General features: G+C 42.7%; 1 protein-coding gene across 1 annotated transcript in view; it reads right to left on the reverse strand.

Annotated features, from left to right (window-relative positions):
• Window positions 1–27,228, reverse strand: part of LOC138285594 (ras-related protein Rab-5B-like) — a 220,700-nt gene that overhangs the window by 73,522 nt on the left and 119,950 nt on the right. Inside the window, exon 3 of the mRNA XM_069225742.1 lies at window positions 24,780–24,931. Within this exon, the coding sequence (XP_069081843.1) occupies window positions 24,780–24,931 (152 nt within the window). The remainder of the gene's footprint in view (window positions 1–24,779; window positions 24,932–27,228) is intronic.

Below are 27,228 nucleotides of genomic sequence, written 5' to 3' on the forward strand. Positions count from 1 at the left end.
TTTAGCCTTGTACCTTCCCATAAGAGGGTTTTGGGGGTTATTCTCCCACCCCATCTCCTTCGTCAGTTTCCTCCATGTGTCAATCACCCTTTGTGTCGCTGGGTACATATTCGGACGAGTTCTTCCTCCGTGTAGTGCGTGCAAATAGCTGTGTGTCCCCAATCCTCGTTTATCACCCCAGAACGCTGGGATATCTACCTCCGCATAAGCCCGATCATTAACAACACTGACTTGTGCTGCCTTGCAGTATTTCAGCACATTGGGAAATGCAATTCCCCCTTCAGCCCTTGACCTTTGCAATGTTTTCAGAGATATTCTGGGTTGCCCTCCTGCCCATAATAACTGTTGTACCAAGCTATCTATCTTAGTAAGAAATCTACCTGGTATTTTATATTGTGTGTTTTATGTAACATATAGCATTCCGGGGAGCACTATCATTTTAAACATGGCTGCCTTCCCTAGGAGGGATAGTGGCAACAACTGCCAATGGTCCACATCTTGCCATAGTCGTTGTAGTAGGGGTGTCATGTTCGCCTCATAATACTCAGCCTCAGTGTGCGTTATCCATATCCCTAGATATTTAAATTTGGTTTGCTCCACCCGGAGAAGCAGTCTGGGGTGTGTACCATTTATATCATCTCCCAGAGGGAACACTAGCAATTTATCCCAATTAACTGTAAAGCCTAAATGCCTAACATATATGTTGAATATTTGTTGGAGCTTGTCCATTGTTTACATCATATTGGACAAGTGTAATAGGATATTGTCTGCATATAACAAGATGCAGTCCTCTGGTCCCTGATTTCACGGCCAGCACCAAATTAGTGGGTCCACTTGTATCCAAGCTAACAGCGCTTTGATAGCCAATGCAAACAACATCGGTGATAGTGGGCATTCCTGTCGGGTGCCTCTTGATAGCGAACTTCCTAGAAAGATGACAGTTAATCTGCACCCTAGCGATAGGGCGGTCATAAAGGAGTTTGACCCATCTTATGTAGTTGGGCCCAAAGCCCATTCCATCCAGAACCCCAAACAGATAGCCCCACTCCACCAAATCAAATGCTTTGTTTGTGTCTAGGGATACAATTGCTTTGCCTGCTGGTGCCTCTCGTGCCAGCGGCATGTTATTGTGGAGGAGTCTAAGGTTCAGCCAGGTCGTTCGGCCCGGCATGAATCAATTTTGGTCCTGGTGTACTAGTTCTAAGATCACTGTTTTTAACCTATTCGCCAATACCCTAGCCAGTACTTTAATATCCCCATTGATTAACAACTTCTATTCGTCGGTTTCCCTGCCTTTGGGATAAATATTACTGTCGCTGTGCACATGTCTTCTGGCAGTGTACCTATTCTGTACGCTTCCAACAGGGCCTTATGCAGGGGGTCCTTCACCTGTGTTCGCAGTCTTTTAAATAATTCTACTGGGAGTCTGTTCAGTCTTGGGGCTTTACCTGATTGCATCTGCACCAAGGCCTGTGTAATTTCCTCTACAGTAATATCTTCTCCTAAAGCTGCTTTATGGGTTTTGCTTAGTTTCTTTATTGGGCAATCAGCAATAAATGCTCGGATTTCCCCTTCAGGGACTGTTATGTGGGAGTCATAAAAAACGTTCCATATATGTGGCAAATTCCTCAGGTATCACTCCACTAGTACGGATCAGGTTCCCTGATGTCTGCTTAATTTCTTTAATCGTAATTTTGTCCCTTTCCTATCTTCCCATCCATGCCAGAAGCCTCCCTGTTTTATTTCCTCCTTCATAAATTCTTTTTTGCTTTGCAATGTAGGAGATTTTTGCCTCATTTTTTGCTAACATATGGTATTCAACTCTTTTCGAGTCAGCTGCACGCTTATTAGTGGCATTCCCTTTCCCCGCATATGTCTCATCAAGATGTTTAAATTCGTCCTCAAGTTTATCCAATACTGCCGTCCTTTCCTGCCTATCTTGTATCTCCCCGGATATAACTGTGCCTCTTATTGTTGCCTTGTACGCCTCCCATAATATCATTTCACTTTGCACTGAATTTCTATTTTCCGTAAAGTAGACCTCTTGTTTGTTAGTGAGTCGCCATGTTTCCATTCTCTATGGTTGTTTGGGCCTTCGGGTTTGGAGATCGAGCGATATCCACAGTGGGGAGTGGTTGCTTATACCTCTAGCTAAATATTTTGCCTCCCTAGATCTGTTGAGTGTGTCGCCTGTGGTGAAAGTAGTCTAAGCGTGAGTGCATTGTGTGTGCCCCGAGTAGAAGGAGTAGCATGTTTCCTTTGGGTGCTGGCATTTGCATAAGTCCCATAGTCCTATTGCTTGCGTAAACCCTTCTAGTCTTCCTCTCGTAACACTTCCCTCTTGACAGGAACTATTTCTGTCTCTACTAGTGTCCATTACTAGGTTGAAATCTCCACCTTTTTAAGCACTCCGTTTTGAAGGCCTGGGCATATACATTCACTAGCAGTATATCCTCTCCTTCCGGTTCCCCCAGTACAGCTGTGTGTGTACCCTGTCTATCCGTACAGGTTTGTTTTTTATGAAATGGCAGTGACCTCTTAATCAAAAGTGCCACTCCTCTCGAGCAAGCGGTGAATTGTGCCCAGCTTCCCAATCTATATCTCCCTCTACCCTTGCACTGATGTTGTTGGTCTAGCAGGTGCTCTTTGAACAAGGCTCCATTTAACTCGGTTTCACAGCCCATTAATATTCCATGATTGTATTGATACACTTTGTGTCAGCATCATGGTGGATGTAGAGTGAGTGTGTATGTGAGAGAGAGAGTGTGAGTGTATGTGAGAGAGAGACAGTGTGAGTGTGTGTGTGTGAGAGAGAGTGTGAGTGTGTTTGTGTGTGTGAGAGAGAGTGTGAGTGTGTGTTTGCGCGGCCTCCTCTGTGTTTTGGTGAGGGACCATGTTTCGTTTGGTTGTGAGACTGCACCCCTTTGTAACCTTCCCCCCTCCCTCCCTTACCGTGCGGTGATTCCTGATCTAACCACCCCCCAACTTACGGTATGTGTTATCCCAACCTTATAACCAAACAAACGTTTTGTGCTGTCATCAGCTGGGCATGGTGGCCCCCCATTAACGCCATATCCATGAGGAGAGGTCCTCTGCTCCCCAATTTTGTTACAAGCGTCTATGTGTTCCAACCGGTCTCCCAGCGAGGGTATCGGAGCCCGAGGCCTGATTTGGCCCTTTCCATCCATTGTAGTTCTCGTCACCTTTTTTAACCCCACGTGATCTAATGTTATAGGTAGTAGTTCCTCTTCTGTTTCCTGGCCTGTTTCCGTGCAATCTGAGTCGCTGTCATTACTTTCAAATGGCAGTACCCTCCATTTGTTATCCGTTGAGGTGAGCATGTGCAACTGCAATTCTTTGACAACCTTTTTCTGCGTCTCTTATCTGTTCTTTAGTTGGTGTTGCAGCGCTCTTTTTCTTTTCTTTGTCCAACCATTGGATTGGTGCACAGTTCCTCCCATTTCCTTTTTTTATCCTCTGTGGTGGCCCTGTTCCCAGGCCCTGGTCTTCTATCCATGTCCAAGCTTCCTGTGCAGTTTGCAGAAAATGTGTTTTTTTGTTTAGTTCCACTCTTAGTTTTGCAGGGTATATTAAGAAGTATTTTATTCCTTGTTGTCGCAGTATTTTCTTTATTGGTACATACTCCCCCCTTTGGCGTTGTACCAAGTTTGTGTAGTTCAGATATATGTAGACTTCAGCATTTTCAATAGACCACGGACTGTGTTTTCTCGCCATCTGTAGGATAACGTCTCTGTCCCTGAAGTTCATCAATCTTACTATTATTGGTCTTGGGGGAGCACCTGGTTGCCTAGACCTGGTAGGGATTCTGTGGGCTCTTTCTACAGAGAAGAATTTGAATGGCTTACCTTGTAGTACATTATTTGTTAGCCAGTCTTCCACATATAGTTCGATATTGTGTCCTTCTGCTTTTTCCGGTACCCCTACTAGTCTCATGTTGTGGCGTCTTGACCTTCCCTCTGCGGCCTCCAGCATGGTTGTTACCTGTTGTAACCCCAGTTCCAGTGTCTTGCATTTCTTAATGAGATCTGCTACTTTGGGAATGGTCGTCTCTATCTGCTCCTCTGTTTTTTTGACCCGGTCCGTTAATTTCCGATGGTCTTCTCAGACCAGACCCACTTTGCTTGCCACAGCTGCTAGTTGGGTCACTAAGGACTGTTTTGTGTCTTTGATCGCCTGTAATACAGTCGTTGTGTGGGTTTCCATTGCCCCTGGTTCTTTCTTTTTGTCCATGTCTGCCGCTCCCAGCAGGATACTCCCCCTGCCCCCCCCCCCCCACGCAGGGTCTCACCATTCCGTTATGTGTCTTTTCTGTGTATTTACTCTTGGGCCACCTCACGATGGTTCTGTGTTACGATGTTGCGCTCTCCCCGCCAAGGGTCCTCCGTCCTACACATCCACTGCGCTTCACGCCTATGCGTCCTTTAGTCTCCCTGCTGCAACCAGGGAAATAACTGATGTCCTTTCCCCATGTGCCGGCACTGTGTCTTTGGTACCGAGGAGAGGCGGGGTAATGGGGGGTGGGAACTTCAGTGTCTTACCTGTTTCGGAGTGTATCTCCCTCCGTGGCTCTGGCGTGTTCAGGGGAAGGGGGGATCCCTCTCCAGTTGCTGATAGCCACTGTGTGTGCCTTCTCACCTCCTAATTCCACTGAGTCTTCCCCCCTCTGGTGCCCCGTCTGCTTGTGGCACGGGGAAATGGGACCCCTCTCCTTTTGACGACAGCCACTGGGCACTTCTCCTCGCCTCCTAGTCGTCCCCCCACCGTCGCCCCGTCTGCCTGTGTGGTGTTGGTGGAGCTTCCGCTTTTACCCCTCGCCACCTTCTGTGACTCCGGCATGTGCTGGGGGTGGAGGGGGTGTCCCACCTCTGGATTGCACCATACCTTCCTCTTTCGAGTGCCTCGTCTCTGGTTGCCTTTCTAGTTATAGTCGTGCCTGTATCCATCGTCGTCAATTGCCATTTCCCTTGACTCCGTAGCAGTGTCTCTTGGCAGCAGCCATGTTGTTTTTGCCTTGCCGCTGTCTCTAGATCTCGCCTACCGTTTCTCCCTCTGTTTCCCCGCCACCACTTTGTCTCTGTCTAGGCAGCGTGTTATTGGAAGTCTAAATCAATTAATTTAGAGTCTGCATCTTGATTTATACAGGATTTATGAGCCTCTGGCCTCCCTCCCTCCCAGGAGCTCCAAACTCTGCTTGCTACACCATGCACGGCCAGACTGCGCCCACCTTAAACACTCAATTTTAATAAATATATGACTAAACCATGATGTGGTAACATATTGTCATCTACACACAGTAACTTTCCAAGAAATGTCCAAAAACCTCTCCACTAACTTGCAGCTTTACTCATAAAACTTTATAGTGTATTAACAATCTGTGACAATTGGGTTTCAGAAAACATATCCTTTGCACATCAGCACGCGCCCAGAAGGGCAGAATCTAGATTCCAACTGTACTATCAGTTCAAGGCTAGATGGCAATGCGATCAAAACAATACCGACGATTAAATGAGTTTTCTAAGGTTTCCCATTTGAAATCTCGGAGCGTGAGGAAAAACGTCCGAGTCCGACAGCGGAAAGAAAACAATCTAACAATGGAGTCGATGCCCAGGTGCAGTGTAACCGAGAGGAGTCACTCTATCCCGTGACTCCGAAAATACTCCTTTGAAGAAAAACAATTTGTAACACTCCGAGCCCAACACTAGATGTCAGAAGAGCTACGTATAGCATGTGTATCTGCAGCTACACATGCCATCGAACATATATATATATGTATATATATATCTATCTATCTACATATACTTACCTCTACTTTTTACCATGCATATGTCTTTACCAACTATGCCTTTACTACGAACTTTTTGTGGTAAAGACATGCGTAGTAAACACATATGCGTGGTAAAAACATTTTGTGGTAAGTGCGTGGTAATGACCATGCATTGTACTTACCACGTTGTAAAGGCATGCGTTGTAAGTGCATGCGTTATTCCATCATACATCCTTTTCCCAGGTGTGGTATCATGGCTGTTTTTCAGGTGTTTGTAAAAACGGGGAAGAGCAAGGCTATAAGACTTGAGACAGTGATGGAAACATTGCGCCACCAACAACCCACCACATCCCCCCTGCCCCCTTTTTTTTCTTTTTTAAAGTTTGCATAAACACAGGTGTCAGTGAAGGGTGTTGTTATTACGAAGTCCAGCTCCTCAGGACCTGCTTTGTTTTGTTTTGAGGGTTAACTGGTTCCCTGAGAAGTCAGAGCTGAGACAGAGAAGTGGAAAACTTCTTTTCTTTTGCCGAAAAGAGAACAACTCAAGATCATAAGAAAACAAAACCTCTCAGTTATCCCTATTTGCATTGTCCAATAAAATTCCTTATTCTAAGACCTAACGCTGGTGTCTTGTCTGGCAACTCTGTTACAGGTATTTTGCCAGTTCATGCAGGTAAGAGAGCGGATCCCTCTTGGCTTACAGAAGAAGCACAGGCAGCAGTACTACAGGTGGAATAAGGTGCACAAAAGTTGCACTGTGCTCAAGACAGGGTCACACTCACAGACATTATCCTTTAAATATACACATTTTCCCTTTTCCTACATCGTGTATTTGTGACAGTTTGAAGACCTGTCCCTGCTCAACACAAGTCCTTACAATCACGAAGGCCTATTCTGAAATGTAACACAACAATCCGAATCCCACCTTTTTTCCAAACCATGTTGCAAAGCACATCGTTCTAGAGTTATTCCCCAATGTCTGAAATTTTAATCATGAACATGAATTCCAAGTAAAAGCCTTTTAAAGGGTTGAAATAAATCCACTTTCACATTCAGCCCAGTTGGAAGCAAATCCAGAAACTTAGCTAACAGCACATTTTAAAGTGGGCCCACAAGGCGACCCTGCACACTGTCTCTATCTGCACTATTTGCTTCCATTACACAGGCCCACATGGGCCAAAGACAGAGAAGACCAGCATAGCAACCACTGGTGGGTGATTTATTTCTCTCTACGTCAAGCTAGTGACACAGAGTCTTTCAGAATGAACAAGAATCTGTAAAGATATTGTAAATGACTATTGTGAATGGGGAGAGCATCAGAAAACTGCGGATATCCACATGACCAAATGTATTCCTATTACTATTGTTGCTGTAATGTTTTTACCCATTTGAAACAAAAAACACACAGGTGAGTACAATGTAAAAAGATTGGCAAGACAAAAAAATCTAAATGCGATCCTTTTAGCAAAGCAGATGGAGGCTGTACAGAGTCCTGAGATTGCTTGAGAAAACATGAGACAAGCCAGGCCTCTGGTCAATGATAACTTTGCAGCAGTTGCGCAAAGAGGTAGGTCCACACCCTACAAAATCAATAATTGTCTGCCATCCTGCGCAATAAGCATATGGCTGTTGCAACTTTCAGGTGAAACTCCAGAAGCTTTATATTCCATTCTCCTACAGATTTTGGAACCTTAAGATAAGAGTTGTGAGGTAGGCATCCATCAGCATTGAAAGCTGGGGCACCACTAAGGTTGTTGACTGAAACAGATGTCTTGCAGGTGCACTTACATGTATTCTTCCTTAACTGGCACTTGTGGAGATAGACGGGGGCTGGTGCAGATCCCATAAATACTAACTGGGCCTTTAAGTCTTAATTGCTCTCCTTTATCTGAACTGGACAATAATTATATTTGCATGCCTGGCTTCGAATCATCAATCTACACAAGGCAGATACTGCCCGCCATAATACAAGTGAAATGGAATAAAATGAATTTATAATAAACAAACAGGATATCTGTCAGATTTGTGACAGGGTAACCCGTCAAGCAAACTCCAAATTAGGTAATAAGTTTCCAAAGCTTCTGGACTAAACATGGTCACCTCCTTGTTTAGCATGGTGCAATTAGTACAGCTGATGAAGCAAACGACTATCATTTTGAGAGCCCTGGAGGTGATGCTCATCAAACAATGTAGAGAGCATAATATTTAGGCTTTGAAATATGGGACGTTTTTGCTCTGGTTCAAATCCAACCTCTAAGCAAATCTCTACAGTGTTAACATCTCCTAGGTCAGGAGATCTGTTCATGTCTCAAGGAGATGTTGTGAACAGAAATGTCCAGTTTTAGTAGGCTCTTTAGAAAGCAAAGTAAGACTGCTTTTCAGTTACACATTTTGAGCAATCAATTAGGAAGGGTGATATTGCCTACACACCTAGAGAGTCCACAGGAGGTACACAACCTAAATATATATCACTGAATAATGATCTACTACAGTCCATGTGTTGTTTAAATAAAAAAGGAGAGGTGAATCAAAACAGGTTCTTCCATCAGAAATTCCTGATATTAAAACACATTTCATTAGCAAAATTAGAAAATGCATTTCTGTTACTGCTCTGAAGTTGGAGATTCAGGACTATGTTAAATTGGATGGCTTTTTAGGATGCATACCGTCTGTGTGAGAAATATCAAATAATTTGCAATTTTCTTCAAAGAATACTATGCAACTTTGCTTGTAATTGAAAATACATCCTTCTGGTTAGTGGCCAAATCAAGGTCAGGTACGGAGATAGATATATATATGTACATGTATATATACAAATAAAGAAAAATACACTGTTCCAGCTAGAAAGAGAGAAAGATATGTAGGAGGGGTCCTATTTTTTAGGAGCAAGAAAGCTCACACACCCAGATGGGTGTCATGCTTCATCATCGGAGTTGCTCCGTGTCAGACTGGCGCTGCAATATCTGACGGCACCACCCCAAATGGGGGGGCTCTTTGCCGGAGTTCTGGAGTCCTTACCCATGGGGGATGGAGCATCCATGCCAGCAGAGCAACCTGGCTGTCAATTTCAACCACAAAAGAAAAAAATAATCACAGCGCTCTCTCAAGAAGGTGAAGCACAAAGTTTATATATAGCAATGTACAGCAGTAAACTTTGTGCTTCACCTTCTTGGGAGAGCGTTGTGAATAGTTTATTCTTTTGTGATTGAAATATATATATATATATATATATATATATATATATGGAAAATGTCACTTACCCAGTGTACATCTGTTCGTGGCATGAGACGCTGCAGATTCACATGCTGTGCATTATCTTGCCATGGGCGTCGACTCCATCTTAGATTGTTTTCCCCGCTGAGAGTGAGGTAGGAGTTGAGAGTATACTAGATGTGCCCATGCAATGGAGTAGGTATGTATGTACATAATGGGGGTCATTCTGACCCCGGCGGTACAGCCGCGGCCAGAAACGGAAAGTCGGCGGTGTACCGCCGACTTTCCGCTGCCCATGGGAACCCGCCATGGCGGCGCAGCTTGCTGCGCCGCCATGGGGATTCCGACCCCCTCACCGCCATCCTGTTCCTGGCGGTTCTGCCCGCCAGGAACAGGAGGGCGGTGAAGGGTGTTGTGGGGCATGGGCACTGCAGGGGCCCCCGTAAGAGGGCCCCACTTTGAATTTCAGTGTCTGCTCAGCAGACACTGAAATTCGCGACGGGTGCTACTGCACCCGTCGCACATCCTCCACTCCGCCGGCTCCATTCGGAGCCGGCATCCTTATGGAGGGGTGTTTCCCACTGGGCTGGCGGGCTGCCTTTTGGCGGTCGCCCGCCAGCCCAGTGGGAAACCCAGAATACCTGCGGCGGTCTTTTGACCGCGCAGCGGTATTCTGGCGGTTCCCTCCAGGCGGGCGGCTCCCGCCGCCCGCCGGGGTCAGAATGACCCCCAATGTGTCTTAAAATAACATTTATTTACAAATTTACAATTCTTATTCAACTAACAACGGCTAAAGGCTCCCGGAGTGGTGGGAGGGCGCATGTGAATCTGCAGCGTCTCATGCCACGAACAGATGTACACTGGGTAAGTGACATTTTCCGTTCGGTGGCATGTGTAGCTACAGATACACATGCTGTGCATAGACTAATAAGCAGTAATCTCCCCAAAAAGCGGTGGCTTAGCCTGAAGGTGTTGAAGTTGTCTGAAATAATGTTCTCAATACAGCCTGTCCTACTGTGGCTTGTTGTGTTGTTAACACATCTACACAGTAATGCTTCGTGAATGTATGAGGCGTAGACCAGGTGGCTGCCTTTCAAATTTCTGTCATAGGTATATTTCCCAGAAAAGCCATTGTGGCGCCTTTTTTCCTAATGGAATGCGCTATTGGTGTAATAGGTAGATCTCTTTTTGCTTTAATATAGCAAGTTTGAATACATTTAACTATCCATCTGGCAATGCCTTGTTTGGATATAGGATTACCTGCATGAGGTTTTTGGAAGGCTACGCACAATTGTTTTGTTTTACGAAATTGTTTCGTTCTGTCAATGTAATACATTAGTGCTCTTTTTATGCCTAATGTATGTAAGGCTCTTTCGGCTACTGAGTCTGGTTGTGGAAAGAAGACTCGGAGTTCCATTGTTTGGTTTAGGTGGAATGGCGATATGACCTCTGGTAGGAATTTGGGATTTGTACGGAGAACCACTATATGTTTATTTAGTTGTATAAAGGGTTCTTGTATAGTAAATGCTTGTATCTCACTTACTCTTCTAAGTGATGTGATAGCTATTAGAAAGGCTACTTTCCAAGATAAGTATTGCATTTCACAAGAGTGCATGGGTTCGAATGGTGGTCCCATGAGTCGTGTTAATACAATATTAAGGTTCCACGAAGGTACTGGTGGTGTTCTTGGGGGTATGATTCTTTTTAGTCCCTCCATAAATGCTTTGATGACTGGGATTCTAAAAAGTGATGTTGAATGTGTAATCTGCAGATAGGCAGATATTGCTGTGAGATGTATTTTAACTGAAGAGAATGCTAACTTAGACTTTTGTAAGTGTAATAAGTAGGCTACAATGTCCTTTGCAGAAGCATGTATTGGTTGAATTTGATTAGTGTGGCAGTAGTAAACAAATCTTTTCCATTTGTTTGCGTAACAATGTCTTGTAGTGGGTTTTCTAGCTTGTTTAATGACCTCCATACATTCTTGTGTAAGGTCTAAGTGTCCAAATTCTAAGACTCCAGGAGCCAGATTGCTATATTGAGCGATGCTGGATTCGGGTGTCTGATCTGTTTGTGTTGCGTTAACAGATCTGGCCTGCTTGGTAATTTGATGTGAGGTACTACTGATAAGTCCAGCAGTGTTGTGTACCACGGTTGGCGAGCCCAGGTTGGTGCTATGAGTATTAGTTTGAGTTTGTTTTGACTTAGTTTGTTTACCAGATAAGGAATGAGTGGGAGAGGGAGAAAAGCGTAAGCAAATATCCCTGACCAACTGATCCATAACGTATTGCCCTTGGATTGAGGGTGTGGGTACCTGGACGCGAAGTTTTGGCATTTTGCGTTTTCTTTTGTTGCGAATAGGTCTATTTGTGGTGTTCCCCAGCGTAGGAAGTAATCTTGTAGGATCTGGGGATGAATTTCCCATTCATGTGTTTGTTGGTGACCTCGACTGAGATTGTCGGCCAACTGGTTCTGAATGCCTAGGATGTATTGTGCTATTAGGCGAATGCGATTGTGAATTGCCCAATGCCAAATTTTTTGTGCTAAGAGACACAGTTGTGACGAGTGTGTCCCTCCTTGTTTGTTGAGATAATACATTGTTGTCATGTTGTCGGTTTTGACAAGAGTGTGTTTGTGGGCTATTAGTGGTTGAAATGCTTTTAATGCTAGAAACACTGCCAACAGTTCTAAATGATTTATGTGCAGTTGTTTTTTTTTTTATTGTCCCATTGTCCCTGTATGCTGTGCTGGTTGAGGTGTGCTCCCCACCCCATCTTGGAAGTATCTGTTGTGATCATGTCTTGATGCACTGGGTCCTGGAATGGCCACCCTTGGTTTAAATTTATAGGGTTTCACCATTGAAGCAAGAAGTGGGTCTGGCGGTCTACCAACACTAGATCTTGGAGTTGACCCTGTGCTTGTGTCCATTGTTTTGCTAGGCACTGTTGTAAGGGCCGCAGGTGTAATCTCGCATTTGGGACAATGGCTATGCATGAAGACATCATGCCTAAAAGTTTCATTACAAACCTTACTTGGTAGTGTTGGTTTGGCTGTATGTTTGATGTTATATTTTGGAACGCTTGGACCCTTTGTGGACTTGGAGTGGCAATCACTTTTTGTGTGTTGAGTGTTGCTCCCAAGTATTGTTGTATTTGGGATGGCTGCAGATGTGATTTTTGGCAATTTATAGAAAATCCTGGTTTGTGTAGAGTTTCTATAACGTATTGCGTGTGAAGAAGACACTGTTGTTGAGTGCTGGTTTTTATTAGCCAGTCGTCTAAGTATGGGAATACATGCATGTGCTGTCTCCTTATGTGAGCGGCTACTACTGCAAGGCATTTTGTGAATACCCTTGGGGCTGTTGTTATCCCGAACTGTAACACTTTGAATTGATAGTGCACGCCGTGTATTACAAACCTTAAGTATTTTCTGTGAGAAGGATGTATGGGTATGTGAAAGTAGGCATCCTTGAGATCTAACGTTGACATGTAGTCCTCTTTTTTTTTAGTAAGGGAACCACGTCTTGAAGTGTTACCATGTGGAAGTGATCTGACTTGATGAAGAGATTCAGTGTTCTGAGGTCTAATATAGGTCTTAACGTTTTGTCCTTCTTTGGAATTAGGAAATATAGTGCGTAGACACCTGTTCCTTTCTGATGGTTGGGTACTAACTCTATTGCTTGTTTTTGTAATAATGCTTGGACCTCTAGTTGTAATAGGTCTAAGTGTTGTTTGGACATATTGTGTGCCCTTGGGGGCACATCTGGCGGGAAATTTAGGAATTCTATGCAATAACCATGTTGGATAATGGCTAGGACCCATGCGTCCGTAGTTATGTGTGTCCAGTTTTGGTAGTATGCGGTAAGTCTCCCCCCCACTGGTGTTAAGTGTTGGGGTTTTGTAAAATTGAAGTCACTGTTTGGTTTGACTTGTTTTAGGTGTTTGGAATTTTCCCCTTCCTCTTGGGAATTGTCTACCTCTATATGAGCCACGAAACCCTCCTCTCTGGTATTGTCCCTGATAGGTGGGTCTGGTTTGCGAGGTGGAAGGCTATGGTGTTTGCATTCGAAACCCCCCTCTACATTGTGGCTTTCTAAATGTGCGTCTGCTCTGTGGGGAGTAGAGCGTGCCCATGGCTTTGGCCGTGTCCGTGTCCTTCTTTAATTTTTCAATTGCTGTGTCCACTTCCGGCCCAAACAATTGTTCCTGGTTAAAAGGCATGTTTAACACAGCTGGTTGGATTTCTGGCTTGAATCCCGAGCTTTGTAACCATGCATGCCTGCGAATGGTTACCGCAGTGTTGACTGTTCGTGCTGCTGTGTCTGCCAAGTCTAATGGGGACCTTATTTGGTTGTTGGATATTGCTTGTCCTTCTTCCACAACCTGTTGGGCACGTTTCTGGTGTTCTTTGGGCAAGTGCTGTATAATGTGTTGCATTTCGTCCCAGTGTGCCCTGTTGTAGCGAGCCAGTAGGGCTTGTGAGTTTGCAATCGGCCATTGATTGGGTGCCTGTGCTGCCACTCGTTTGCCCGCTGCATCAAACTTCCTACTCTCTTTGTCAGGCGGTGGAGCGTCTCCTGACGATTGAGAGTTTGCCCTCTTTCTTGCTGCTCCTACAACCACCGAGTCTGGTGTAAGTTGCTGTGTTATAAACACAGGGTCCGTTGGGGAGGCTTGTATTTTTTCTCCACCCTAGGCGTGATAGCCCTTCCTTTAACTGGCTCTTGGAATACCTGTTTTGCGTGCTTGAGCATGCCCGGGAGCATTGGCAGACTCTGGTAGGAAGTGTAGGTGGATGCCAAGGTGTTGAACAGGAAATCATCCTTTATTGGCTCTAAATGCATTGCTACATTGTGGAACGTTAACAAAACAAACTCCAGGAGATGGAGAGGGTCCAAAGGCACTAACTTCCTGTACGAATTGCCAGGTTCATTAAGTTCGTGTAGGAACTTTGCCAGGGGACATGGACCCAAGCCCTCCAAAGAAAAGGTAAATTGACAAAGGAAAATGGTAAAGTCCCACTGAATAAAGTCTGTATTTAAAGTCCAAATAACATGAATGCAGTAAGTTCAGGTGGACAAGATTACAAAAAGCGTCGTTATTGATCCAAATTGATTGGTTTATTTTGTGTGGAGAAAACAAATGATTTCCAAAACAAATGAATTTCCAAAACAAGATACATCAGAAGTGCATCCAGAGAGAAACCATGAGAGTCAGCCAACACGTGTTTCGCCCCACCGGGCGCGTAAGCCGGGGCTTTCTCAAGGCTGAAAGAAAGGGAAACACAATCCAACTGAAAGAAACACAGTATTGTAAAGAAGAATTATTAGAATAAAGCAACACCGAAACGTGAAAAATCCGGAATTCATGCAAAAGATTTAGTTAACCAGGTTCAATTGGTCCCAAGAAGTGATAATACATAGAAATAATACTGAAGCAAGGTGAAAGATTGTAAGTCAATCCAAGGCATGAGCTACTTTTAACCACTAGAACAATAATGAAAAAGTTGAATATGTGAGTAAGTAGATAGGCGAAGTGAGTTTCTGAGAAGGATGTGACAAGCGTAACCTTAAAGTAAGGAACAATGAAGTTTTATAGAGGGTAAATAATTAAACCGTGAACGCGATTAGTAGTACCTGTGATTTAAAGTGAAAAACGGGAAGGTGACTAGGAATGTGCAAGATAGAGATAAAAATAGTAATTAAACTAGTAGTATCAAACATGAGAGTGTAGCTATAATCTGACATACCCTTTAGAAAAAATTCAGCAATATAAGACAGTTGTTGTGTACATAATTGAATAAATTCATAATCTGCAAGAAATGTATACAACAAAAATATAATAATATTGTCATAAGTATAAATACAGAAAAAACAGTGATAAACAAAGGTAAACAAAAGTACTGTGATCTGTTCGCAAGCAATCACCCTTAATGGGTTAGGAGTAGGAATAAGAGAGAACGATATGAGCTGACAAAAGAAAGAGACAGTATGTAACTTAAAGAAACTGTATGTAACTTAAAGAAAAAAATTCGAACATGTGGCTTCATATTAATCTAATTACAAAAAAAAACCATACTAGGGGAAAATTACTGCGAAGATCGACAGCTAATTTAGAAATACATCAGTTAATTTAATGGGGTGGTGCAAAACCGGGCTCACCTTAATGAAAATACCAAGAAGCGAGGGATCGCGTCCGTCTCCTGTGGTAAGAACGGGACGGACGCGAGAACGCCGCCAACGTGTTTAAATACAAAGCGGAATGGAAAAACCAAGTGTCCTACCTCGATGGTGATTCCGGGGTAAGAAAAGAGAGAAAGGACTACCTTGGGCTCAGATGGGTAGCGCCATTTTAGCCCCTGGTAAAAAAAGCTGCCATCTTGAATTGGAAAATACCAGTATCAAAAAAGGGTGAAAGTGAGAGAGATGAATGAAGGAACATAATAAGAAATGGAAAATGAAAAGAGGGACAAGATAGATATAAGATAAAAATAATAATAAAAATGAGAAGTGAAAGTTAATAAATAGTAATTAATAAAAATTTATAAAAATTAAAAGTAGAGAAAAATAGCAAGAAATGAAACCAATGATAGGAGAGGTAATATAGTATTATGGGATAAGGCTAAGTGTTTATATAGTGTTGAGAAAATGTGAAGGAAAAAGGGGGCTATCCAGAGAAAAAAGGAAAAAGGGGAAAACCACTTTTTACAAGACCGATCCTGGTAAGTTTTTCATTCAATACAAATATGCAAAAGACCCGAGTAAAGTATTATATAATACAGCTAGTATATATCTTAAGAGAAATTACAGTAAAAATAATAGGAATATCAGAGGAATCAGAGAAACTAAGAGCACATTAACCCCTTCGCTGCCAGGCCTTTTCCCCCTCCTGTGCCAGGCCTTTTTTTTGCCTATTTGGGGCAGTTTGCGCTTAGGCCCTCATAACTTTTTGTCCACATAAGCTAACCAATCCAAATTTGCGTCTTTTTTTCCAACATCCTAGGGATTCTAGAGGTACCCAGACTTTGTGGGTTCCCCTGAAGGAGGAAAAAGTGGCTGCAGAAGAAGGCTTGTGGTTTTTCCCCTGAAAATGGCATCAACAAAGGGTTTGCGGTGCTAAACTCAGCAGCTTCCCAGCTTTTAAGAAACAGGCAGACTTGAATCAGAAAACCCAATTTTTTCAACACAATTTTGGCATTTTACTGGGACATACCCCATTTTTGCAATTTTTTGTGCTTTCAGCCTCCTTCCAGTCAGTGACAGAAATGGGCATGAAACCAATGCTGGATCCCAGAAACCTAAACATTTCGGAAAAGTAGACAAGATTCTGAATTCAGCAAGGGGTCATTTGTGTAGATCCTACAAGGGTTTCCTACAGAAAATAACAACTGAAAAAGAAATATATTGAAATTGAGGTGAAGAAAACATCAATTTTTCTCTACGTTTTACTCTGTAACTTTTCCCTGCAATGTCAGATTATCGAAAGCAATATTCCGTTACGTCTGCTGGACTCCTCTGGTTGCGGGGATATATAGGGCTTGTAGGTTCATCAAGAACCCGAGGAACCCAGAGCCAATAAATGAGCTGCACCCTGCAGTGCGTTTTCATTCTCTACCGGGTATACAGCAATTCATTTGCTGAAATATAAAGAGTAAAAACTTGCTATCAAGAAAACCTTAGTATTTCCAAAAAGGGCGCAAGATAAGGTGTTGAAGAGCAGTGGTTATTTGCACATCTCTGAATTCCGGGGTGACCATACTAGCATGTGAATTACAGGGCATTTCTCAAATAGATGTCATTTTTACACACTCTCCTATATTTGGAAGGAAAAAATGTAGAGAAAGACAAGGGGCAATAACACTTGTTTTGCTAATCTATGTTCCCCCAAGTCTTCCGATAAAAATGATACCTCACTTGTGTGGGTAGGCCTAGCGCCCGCAACAGGGAATGCCCCAAAGCGCAACGTGGACACATCTAATTTTTTTTAAAGAAAATAGAGGTGACTTTTGCGAAGTGCCTACCTGTAGATTTTGGCCTCTAGCTCAGCCGGCACCTAGGGAAACCTACCAAACCTGTGCATTTCTGAAAACTAGAGACCTAGGGGAATCCAAGATGGGGTGACTTGTGGGGCTCGGACCAGGCTCTGTTACCCAGAATCCTTAGCAAACTTCAAAATTTGGCTAAAAAAACACATGTTCCTCACATTTCTGTGGCAGAAAGTTCTGGAATCTGAGAGGAGCCACAAATTTCCTTCCACCAAGCGTTCCCCCAAGTCTCCCGATAAAAATGATACCTCACTTGTGTGGGTAGGCCTAGCGCCCGCAACAGGAAACGCCCCAAAGCGCAACGTGGACACATCCAATTTTTTGAAAGAAAACAGAGGTGATTTTTGCGAAGTGCCTACCTGTAGATTTTGGCCTCTAGCTCAGCCGGCACCTAGGGAAACCTACCAAACCTGTGCATTTCTGAAAACTAGAGACCTAGGGGAATCCACGATGGGGTGACTTGTGGGGCTCGGACCAGGTTCTGTTACCCAGAATCCTTTGCAAACCTCAAAAATTGGCTAAAAAAACACATGTTCCTCACATTTCTGTGGCAGAAAGTTCTGGAATCTGAGAGGAGCCACAAATTTCCTTCCACCCAGCGTTCCCCCAAGTCTCCCGATAAAAATGATACCTCACTTGTGTGGGTAGGCCTAGCGCCCGCGACAAAAAACGCCCCAAAGCGCAACGTGGACACATCCAATTTTTTAAAATAAAACAGAGGTGTTTTTTGCGAAGTGCCTACCTTAGATTTTGGCCTCTAGCTCAGCCGGCACCTAGCGAAACCTACCAAACCTGTGCATTTCTGAAAACTAGAGACCTAGGGGAATCCAAGATGGGGTGACTTGCGGGGCTCGGACCAGGTTCTGTTACCCAGAATCCTTTGCAAACCTCAAAATTTGGCTAAAAAAAAAAACACATGTTCCTCACATTTCTGTGGCAGAAAGTTCTGGAATCTGAGAGGAGCCACAAATTTCCTTCCACACAGCGTTCCCCCAAGTCTCCCGATAAAAATGATACCTCACTTGTGTGGGTAGGACTTACGCCCACGAAAGGAAATGGCCCAAAACACAACGTGGACACATCAAATTTTTTCATAGAAAACAGTGCCTACCTGTGGATTTTGGCCTGTAGCTCAGCCGGCACCTGGGGAAACCTAGCAAACCAGCGCATTTTTGAAAACTAGAAACCCAGGGGAATTCAAGATGGGGTGACTTGCGGGGCTCTGACCAGGTTATGTTACCCAGAATCCTTTGCAAACATCAAATTTTGGCCCAAAAAACATTTTTTCCTCTCATTTCGGTGACAGAAAGTTCTGGAATCTGAGAGGAGCCACAAATTTCCTTCCACCCAGCGTTCCCCTAAGTCTCTCGATAAAAATGGTACCTCACTTCTGTGGGTAGGCCTAGCGCCCACAAAAGGAATTGGCCCAAAACACAACTTGGACACAACATATTTTTTCACAGAAAACAGAGGTGTTTTTTGCAAAGTGCCTACCTGTGGAGTTTGGCCTCTAGCTCAGCCGGCCCCAGGGGGGGGCAGAAATGGCCTAAAATAAATTTGCCCCCACCCACCCCCCGGGAGCGACCCTTGCCTACGGGGCCGCTCCCCCTGCGTGACATTAGCGCCGAAAAACAAATCCCCGGTGCCTAGTGGTTTCTGCCCCCTTGGGGGCAGATTGACCTAATATCGAACAATCTGCCCCCAGGGGGGCGGAAATGGTCTAAATACAATTAGCCCCCCAGGGGAGCGACCCTTGCCTGATGGGTCGCTCCCCATCTCTAAAAAAACAAAAAAAAAAACACAAAAAAAAATTGCCCTGGCGCCTAGAGGTTTCTGCCCCCAGGGGGGGGCAGAAATGGCCTATAATAAATGTGCCCCCCCCAGGGAGCGACCCTTGCCTAAGGGGTCGCTCCCCTTGCGTGAAATTCACGCAAAGAAAAAACTCCCTGGTGTCTAGTGGTTTCTGCCCCCAAGGGGGGCAGAAATGGCCTAAATATAATTTCCCCCCAAGGGGAGCGACCCTTGCCTAAGGGGTCGCTCCCCACCTAAAAAAATAAAATAAAACATAAAAAAAAAAAAAAGATCCCCGGTGCCTAGAGGTTTCTGCCCCCCCCTCCGGGGGCAGATCGGCCTAATAATAGGCCGATCTGCCCCAAAAGGCCTTCCCGAAAAAATGCCCCCCCCTGGGAGCGACCCTTGCCCAAGGGGGTCGCTCCCTTATATCAATTTCACCAAAAAAAAAAAAAATCCCTGGTGTCTAGTGGGGGTTTCAAAAGCCGGATTGCAAGCAATCCGGCTTTTGAAACCCTGGGAGAGACTTCAAAGGGAAGGAAATACATTTCCTTCCCTTTGAAGCCCCTCCGGGCCTCCCCCAGTGATTGAAAGAGAAATGCTTTGCAGAGCTTCCAGCGCGATGGGGGAGGCCCCTGTGACAAATCAGCGCGCGCTGACGTCACAGGGGGAGGTAGGGGGGGTGCGCTAGCGCTCCCCCAAGTTCCCCAGTGCCTTGGACGAGGTGACCTCGTCCAAGGGGAACTGTAGCCTTGGACGAGGTCACCTCTTCCAAGGCACAGAAGCGGTTAACAAAGGAAAAATGATAACAAATAATAAATGAAAAAATGTTATGAATACTGAAAAAAAGGCCTATTCTGACCAAAACTAATATGATGAATAAGCGCTATGACAAATCCAGTTTACATTAACCAAAAGTGCCACTTATGCTCTTTGTTGAGTCCATTATTCACTGTGTCATATTTGATGATTAGGCGACTTTCTTCCTGACGTAAACGTACAAGTACGTTACCGCCTCTTGGGGGAGGATGTAATTCGTCGAAGACCACTGAAAGTAAAGGTTCGTTGTTGGGAGTGAAATTCAATAAAATGTTCAATTATTGGTACTTGTGTGTCTAACTTCTGTATGTTCCGGTAATGTTCTTGTATCCTAGTTTTTAAGGAACGGGTAGTACTGCCTATATAGGCTTGATTACAGGAGCACCAGATGGCGTAAACAACAAAGGAACTATCACAGTTAATGAAGTCATGGATGTGATGAAGTTGATTATTAATAGTGACCGATCTGGATTTAGAAAGACCCAGTTTGCAGACAGGACATTTGCTACAGGTATAAAAACCTTTTGGTTTTGGCGGTAAGAAAGTGGTAACTGGCTTCTCTTGGAAGAATGATGAACATAGTTTGTTTCGAAGGTTGGGGGCCCGTCTGAACCCTATTTGAGGATGATTAGTAATATGTTGATTGATGGAAGGATTGTTCAATAGTTTCCGAATACGGTGATGGCCATTATGAAAAACTGTAGTGAACTGGATAACTGGATTATTGCTGGTCTGTTTGGATTTATTAAGCAACTGATTTTGGTCCATATCTCTCATTTGCTTCCTCGTGTTGTTAAGTGAGTTACGGTTGTAGCCCCTAGTTGTAAGTCTCTCAGTCATTTGAGTAGAAATGGTGTCGTAATCAGAGACGTTAGTACAATTGAGTCTAGCTCTCCTGAATTCACCTTTAGGAATATTACGAATAGTGCTGGAAGGATGACAGCTGGTGGCATGAAGGCTTGAGTTGGCTGCTGTTATTTTCCGGAAGAACTTAGTATGAAGTTGTGGAACGTAGCTGCCCTTGATAGTACCTGCGTATATGCAGTACTGTCCTCTGGAGGTGACGGCCTTGTTGGGTAACAATCTGGGCTGTTGTCTGAGACTGGAGCATCATATAAGTCCCATGCATCTGGATCATCCTGTGTGATCCCTGTATGCATAGGTGACTGCATTGGAGGTGTTGTTACCGGGGACAGCTGTGGTGAGTGTAGTGGGGAAGGTTGTGGCAAAACCTTGGTGGTGGGGTTTTATCTCTGGCCACCTTCGCCTGCATTTCTGACTCATGAAATGCCAGCTTTCGTTTGGTTTTGATTGGAGGAAGAGTTATTATTTTTCCAGTCTCTTTCTGGATATGCAACCTCCTTTGCGTATGGTCTGGTTCCCCCATACTTATTTCCTACTCAAATCTGTGTTTTTCATGCGTTTGGCTGGAAAGTCCTTGCTCTCCTGTGTAAGAGTTTCTCTGTTATTTTTTCTGACTCCTGAGAGGATATTGTCTCCTTTCTGTTATTTTTTCTTTTTGCTCTTCTTGTCCTTCTTTTCCTTTTCCTATTGAAACCGTATTTCTCCCAAAACCACGGCCTTTGTTTCTTCCTCTTCCTCTCATTAACCGTTGATCCAAATACAACACTTTCATCTCCTCTAAAAAAAGTATTTTTCACCGGAATATCAACATGTTCTATAGATCCCTCTCCTTCACAGGATTTAGTAATAAATTTATCAGACTATGAATTAACATAAGCTGAACATCGTATGTTGAATAAGGGCTTATCGTTTTGTCCTGAGACTCATTTTGATTATGTTGAGACTCGTATTGACGTTTATAAATTTATTCGCAAATTAAAATTGATCAAATTCCACTCTATGCAATTGCAGGAGGGAAACTGTAACAAAGATGATCCAATAATAAATGAACCAAGAAATCTGGACCTACAAATTGATCAACTATCTAATTTAAAAACTATGTTGGACTTATATCACAATTTATCAGATAAAGATTAGACAGAAATGGAAGTGCTTCAGGAATTAAATGCGGATACTAATAAATATAAATTCAGTCATTTTAAAGAAAGATCCAAATTTTGCCCGGTTTTATCACCTGGTAATAAAATTGATACATTTTCGGAACTTGTATTAGGAGATATAGAGAAATTACGAAAGACAAGACATCATGGATCACGAGAGAATTTAACAAAAAATGAGCGGTTGGCAATAAAAAATTTGATGAATAACAATAACATAATAATCAAGCCAGCAGATAAGTGTGGAAATATTGTGATATTAAATACACAAAGTTACATCTTGGAAGCACATAGACAATTAAAGGATGAGTCAAGCTACAAGAAACTCAGCCATAATCTGATAAATCGGATGATTTACCACCTACATTCTAAATTGGATGATTGCCATCAATAGCAGTTGCTTAATTTGGATGAATATAAGTATCTAAAGAAGGAAAATCCAACTTTACTTACAATCTATTTCTTACCCAAAATTCATAAATCATTAAATAATAAACCAGGCAGACCAACTGTTTCTGCATGTGACTCACTCTATGAAAGAGTATCTGATTATTTAGACTTTTATTTAGCACCTATTGTAATGACATTGATTTCATATATAAAGGATTCAGGAGATTTAATAATAATTTTGACGAATGTAAACTGGAGTGATGAATATTTGTTGGTCACTATTGATGTAGTCTCTTTGTATACATCTATTAATCATGACATTGGTTTAAAGGCATGTGAATACTTTTTTACGTAAAGAAACATTGCTGAATTGGAGCATTCAAAAATGTTATTGTCCATGATAGATATGTGTTTGAAAAATAACATCTTTATATTCAATCATGAGATTTATCAGCAAATATGTGGGACAGCAATGTGGATTTCCCTTTCTCAGAATTATGCCAACCTAGTAATGAGGTGGTGGGAGAGAGAAATAGCGTGGGGAAAAACAAATGACACGTATTTGGACAAAATTGCCTTATGGGTACGTTTCATTGATGATCTGTTCATCATTTGGCATGGCTCGCAGGAGGAATTTAAGATTTAAGACATATTTTTCAAACTTAAATAAAAATGATATAGGATTACAATTCACATGTAATATATAAGCAAAACTTCGACTGATTTTGTGGATATTACAATTTATGTTGAGAATGATAAATTAGAAACAACAGTTTTTCGTAAGGAAACAGAAACAAATAGCATATTACATGTGGAAAGTTTTCATCCCGAACATTTGATAAATAGCACTCCATATGGTGAACTAGTAAGAATGCGGAGAAATTGTTCCAGTGAGAAGGAAGTACAACTAAAATATAAGGAAACCATAACAAGGTTTAGAAACAGAGGGTATAACCACAAAATGTTGTTGAAGAATTTAGAAAGCATGAAAACCATTAATCGGGATGAGCTGTTATTTTCACAGCAATCCAAAAACTAAAAGTTATTTGATGAAAACAGGGCAAGGATGATAATGACCTACAGTAAGGAAAGTGGACTGATGAGGAATATATTATGTAAACATTGGCATGTGATATGCAGGGATCCAGATTTAGGACCCATGACAGGCTTAGGACCAATGATTACATATCAGAAGGCCCCGTCAGTTAAAGATTATATAGTGAAAAGCCATTTATCCTTGAAAAGTCAACAATCTTGGTTACCAGAGCAACAACAAGGTTTTATCAAATGAAATAATTGTAAAATTGGCAAGTCAATGAAATTGGTGAAAATGCCTAATGGCACTGACATGCATATTAAGCACAGAATAACTTGCAATACTAAATTCACGGTATATGTAATAGAATGCCATTGTGGCGATAATATGTGGGTGGCACAATTTGTATGCTTAAAAAGAGAATTTTAAAGCATATCAGAGCCATTAAACATAATGATTTATCTTATGCTATTACCAAACACCTAAAAATACATGGACACAATGATTGGAAAACGTTAAGGTATTTTGGCTTGGACCATATTCCAGAACACGAAAGAGGCGGTGACAGGGTTAGTAAATTAAGACAACTAGAATCCAGGTACATTATTAAATTAAGAACTAAGATACCATTTGGGATGAACAATGATGAGGAACTTTTTGTATATCTTTGATTTTTTTAATACTAAGGCTGAGATTCATATTATTTTAGTGATTACCAAAAACATTGACATTGAACAATAATAGTATAAAAAAGAATTTATTGTTTTATAAATTGGTCACAATTTAATTAAATTACAGTATTTAATAATGAAGTTTGTAATAATTCTGCAGAAATTGACTTACCATCGTCTAGTGAATTGATGATTTATATTTAGAGTAGACTTATCATATTAATGAGATGTTCCTTTCTTGTAGAAAATGTTGATAATTCATTGGTTAAATGCATTGAGGTATATACAAAAGATCCGTTATATTATGTAGTTATTATAAATAGGTACAAAGAGAATAGTTTTGTGTTTTGAGAAAAAAAGAAAAAACAATGTACTGCAATATCCAGAATGCATTGTAAGAGCTCACTAATTTTGAATGCATAAATAACAACAGAAAGAAAGGACTTTCAAACCGTGAAGAAGACTGCCAAGTCGAAACGCGCTGTTTTGTTTGTTTACTGTACCAATAAATTAAGAACATTCTCCTTAACGGAGTGCGCTGCCAGAATTATTTGTTTTAGATATATATATATATATATATACAGATATATATATATATATATATATATATATACACACACCTTAGCGTAAGCATGTCTGTAATACAAATAAATAATTTAAATTGATAAGTATATATATACTTGTTAAAGTGTCTTGGCATACTTCAAGTGAAGAGAAATAAAAATAATGGAACAAGGTCATATCGCTACAGCTAGTTTCCTCTGGCATTAAAGTAGAGAATGTAAACAGCTGATAATTACAGCGCTTTGAGACAGCAGTATGACATGATAACTTATGATATGAACAGCTAAGTCAAAATGTATTATTATTACTATTACCTTATTACCCCCGAACCCAATCTGAAATATCAAACACAGAGAAATCATTTGAAATCACACATTAAAGGCTGAATGTGATGGTATCAGCACCATGGTCACTGGAATTTAACACAGTCACAGGCATATAATTACCGGTTTCGTGATATCAAACACTACTATTGCAGCCTGGGCACCACGGTAGTACATTGGTGCCAGACTGTGGTATCGTTCTTGACCCGCAGTGTCCCAAATTTCAAACTTTACTGTTGTGTCATCCAAGCAAACCGACTGGGCGAGGAATGCCGCTACAAGAGAAAAAAAAGGCAGAAGATCAGATCTGTGTCAGGATGCATTTAGCGAATAGCAAGAAGATCCATAAATAATCAATTAGCATCCCTTTCAGTTTTCAATAATTTCTTGCTTCTAGAACCAAAAACTCAGTGATCCGAATAGCTAGATGTGATTTCTTAATGCATAATCCTTCATTTCAATGCACTTTGAGAAAATTCATGGCCCCCTCTTTCTGCACCACCCCTAAATTTCCCAGAGCATCAGCGTTCAAACTCCTGAACCAGCCTAATCCATGCTGACAGAAACTGTACTATTATATATGAAAGTTACTTTTTAGAAATAGATGGAACTAGAAGCTTACTACATGGCCTTGTGATTCCAAGTATAACACTCATTTGGTTAATGTATCAGATTACAAAAGAATGCATTACATAAATGATCATCTGATATAATGCCGCATATACACAAGTCTGGCATCTTTTTCACTGAGTAATAAAAGGAACATACAAAAAAGGACTTCTTTGCTGTCAAGGAGTTGTAGAAGTTTCTATGCTGTGTAGATGAATAAATAGCTTTTTGTGTGCTTCTCCATAAGTAATATGGCTACAGAGACCCTGCAGGAGCAACACAAGTCCCACCTGCCTAGAGTGGCTAATAAGTCCTTTTTCACAAAAAAAAATATATATATATTGCTTTTGTTAGTTTTCTATGGGTGTATGACCCCTCCAAGATTATAAAGTACACTGAACTGCAAGGGCCGAAACAATTCAACGTTTAGAGTCCTTTCTCTACTGAACTGAACAAAACAAAACAAAAAAGTCAAAAGTTGGTCCTTGGTGGTGTGGCTAACCAAGATGGCCGTCAGATCGTATCTCAGGACGCTGCCACTAAATATTCAGCACAAATGGGTAGTGACTTCATGAAAAGTGGATAAATGCGGGTGAGGAGATGGAGAAAGGAATGTGGCGGTAAGCGGGGGCCTTCCGGGGTTTTAATGGCATGCTGGAACAGGAATTAAACGAAGAAAATGATGCAGGCCATGCAAACCCGAAAGAGTGAGAACACAGCAGAAAAGCAGCTCTATGCACCTGGCAGGTGCCTGTCCTGAGCCAAATTGCTAAGGAAACAACAGCGGATCAAGGCGGGCCCTGACTGGGTGGTGAGTGTGCGCAGCTCTGACCACATCCCCTGTTGGGGGAGGAGCGCCTCGCTGGGGTCGGGTGGAGTGAGTTGGAGCGCCTCTGCCGGACCCAGTCCCCATGGGGCGCCCACTCAGAGACTTTACTGCATGCGCTATGGCGCCGCCAGAGGAGGAAGACTGATGCGGGCTGACTAGCGGGGCCGGGAGTGAGGCAGAGGAGCAGAGGCGGTGGAAACCGAAGTGAGCCTGCTCGGTAGATGGGTCTTGAAGGACTGCTGACCCTTGGCTGAGAGATACTGCCCAGAGGATCTCATCAGAATGAAACAGGGGCGCTAAGATAAACAACAGATAGAGCAAGGAGGAGAGTGGAAGGAGGAGACGGTATGGTGCTCTGGAACACCCTGATGGGAGGCCTTGTGTTCCACTTTGCGGGTGGCCTGGGGGGACGAGCCCCTGGGGGGGGTTAGAGAGCTGAAGACAGATGACACAACACCCCCCCAAAACTAAGACGCAGCGACCAGCGAACTACTCCCCTCACTGCAAATAGTGAACTGGGTGGGCTTCTGACCGCCCTTGCTGCTAGCCTTTGCAGCATATATTCCTCCCAAAAAACAACAGTTGAACAAGGTCTCAAACTATTTGACTGCAACTGAGGATCGGGACCCTGTGGCGCTGCTAGCCTCTACAGGCAAAATGTCCCTTACTAAGGAGGACCTTCAAAACTCCCTGAAGGACTTTAAAAAAGAGCTCTGTGAAGAGCTTAGGGTGGATCTGTCTTCCTCATTGGAAAACCAGCGATCAGATATTATGGACAAACTTACTACACTACAGCAGGACATTGACTCCGTGGGTACTCGCACTCTAAATTTTGAAAATAAAACTGTAGGCTGGGATCAACGGATAGGCCACCTCGAAATCACAAACACCCTCCTACAGCAACACTTGCGAGAGACCGTGCAAAAGTGTGAAGACTTGGAAAACAGGTCTCAGAGAGATAACATTTGGATCAGAAACCTAGAGTAGGCAGCAGAAGGACCAAACTGAGAGGAATTCTTAATGGGACTATTTGCGGAGATCCTGGGTGGCACCCGACCAAAGTAAAATAGACAGGGTCCATTGAGTCGGACCACAGCTGACTGGGGAGGGTAAGCATCCTAGAGAAGTGCTAGT

The sequence above is a fragment of the Pleurodeles waltl genome, chromosome 3_1 (assembly GCF_031143425.1).
Source record: "Pleurodeles waltl isolate 20211129_DDA chromosome 3_1, aPleWal1.hap1.20221129, whole genome shotgun sequence".
In the NCBI taxonomy this organism is placed as follows: Eukaryota; Metazoa; Chordata; class Amphibia; order Caudata; family Salamandridae; genus Pleurodeles; species Pleurodeles waltl.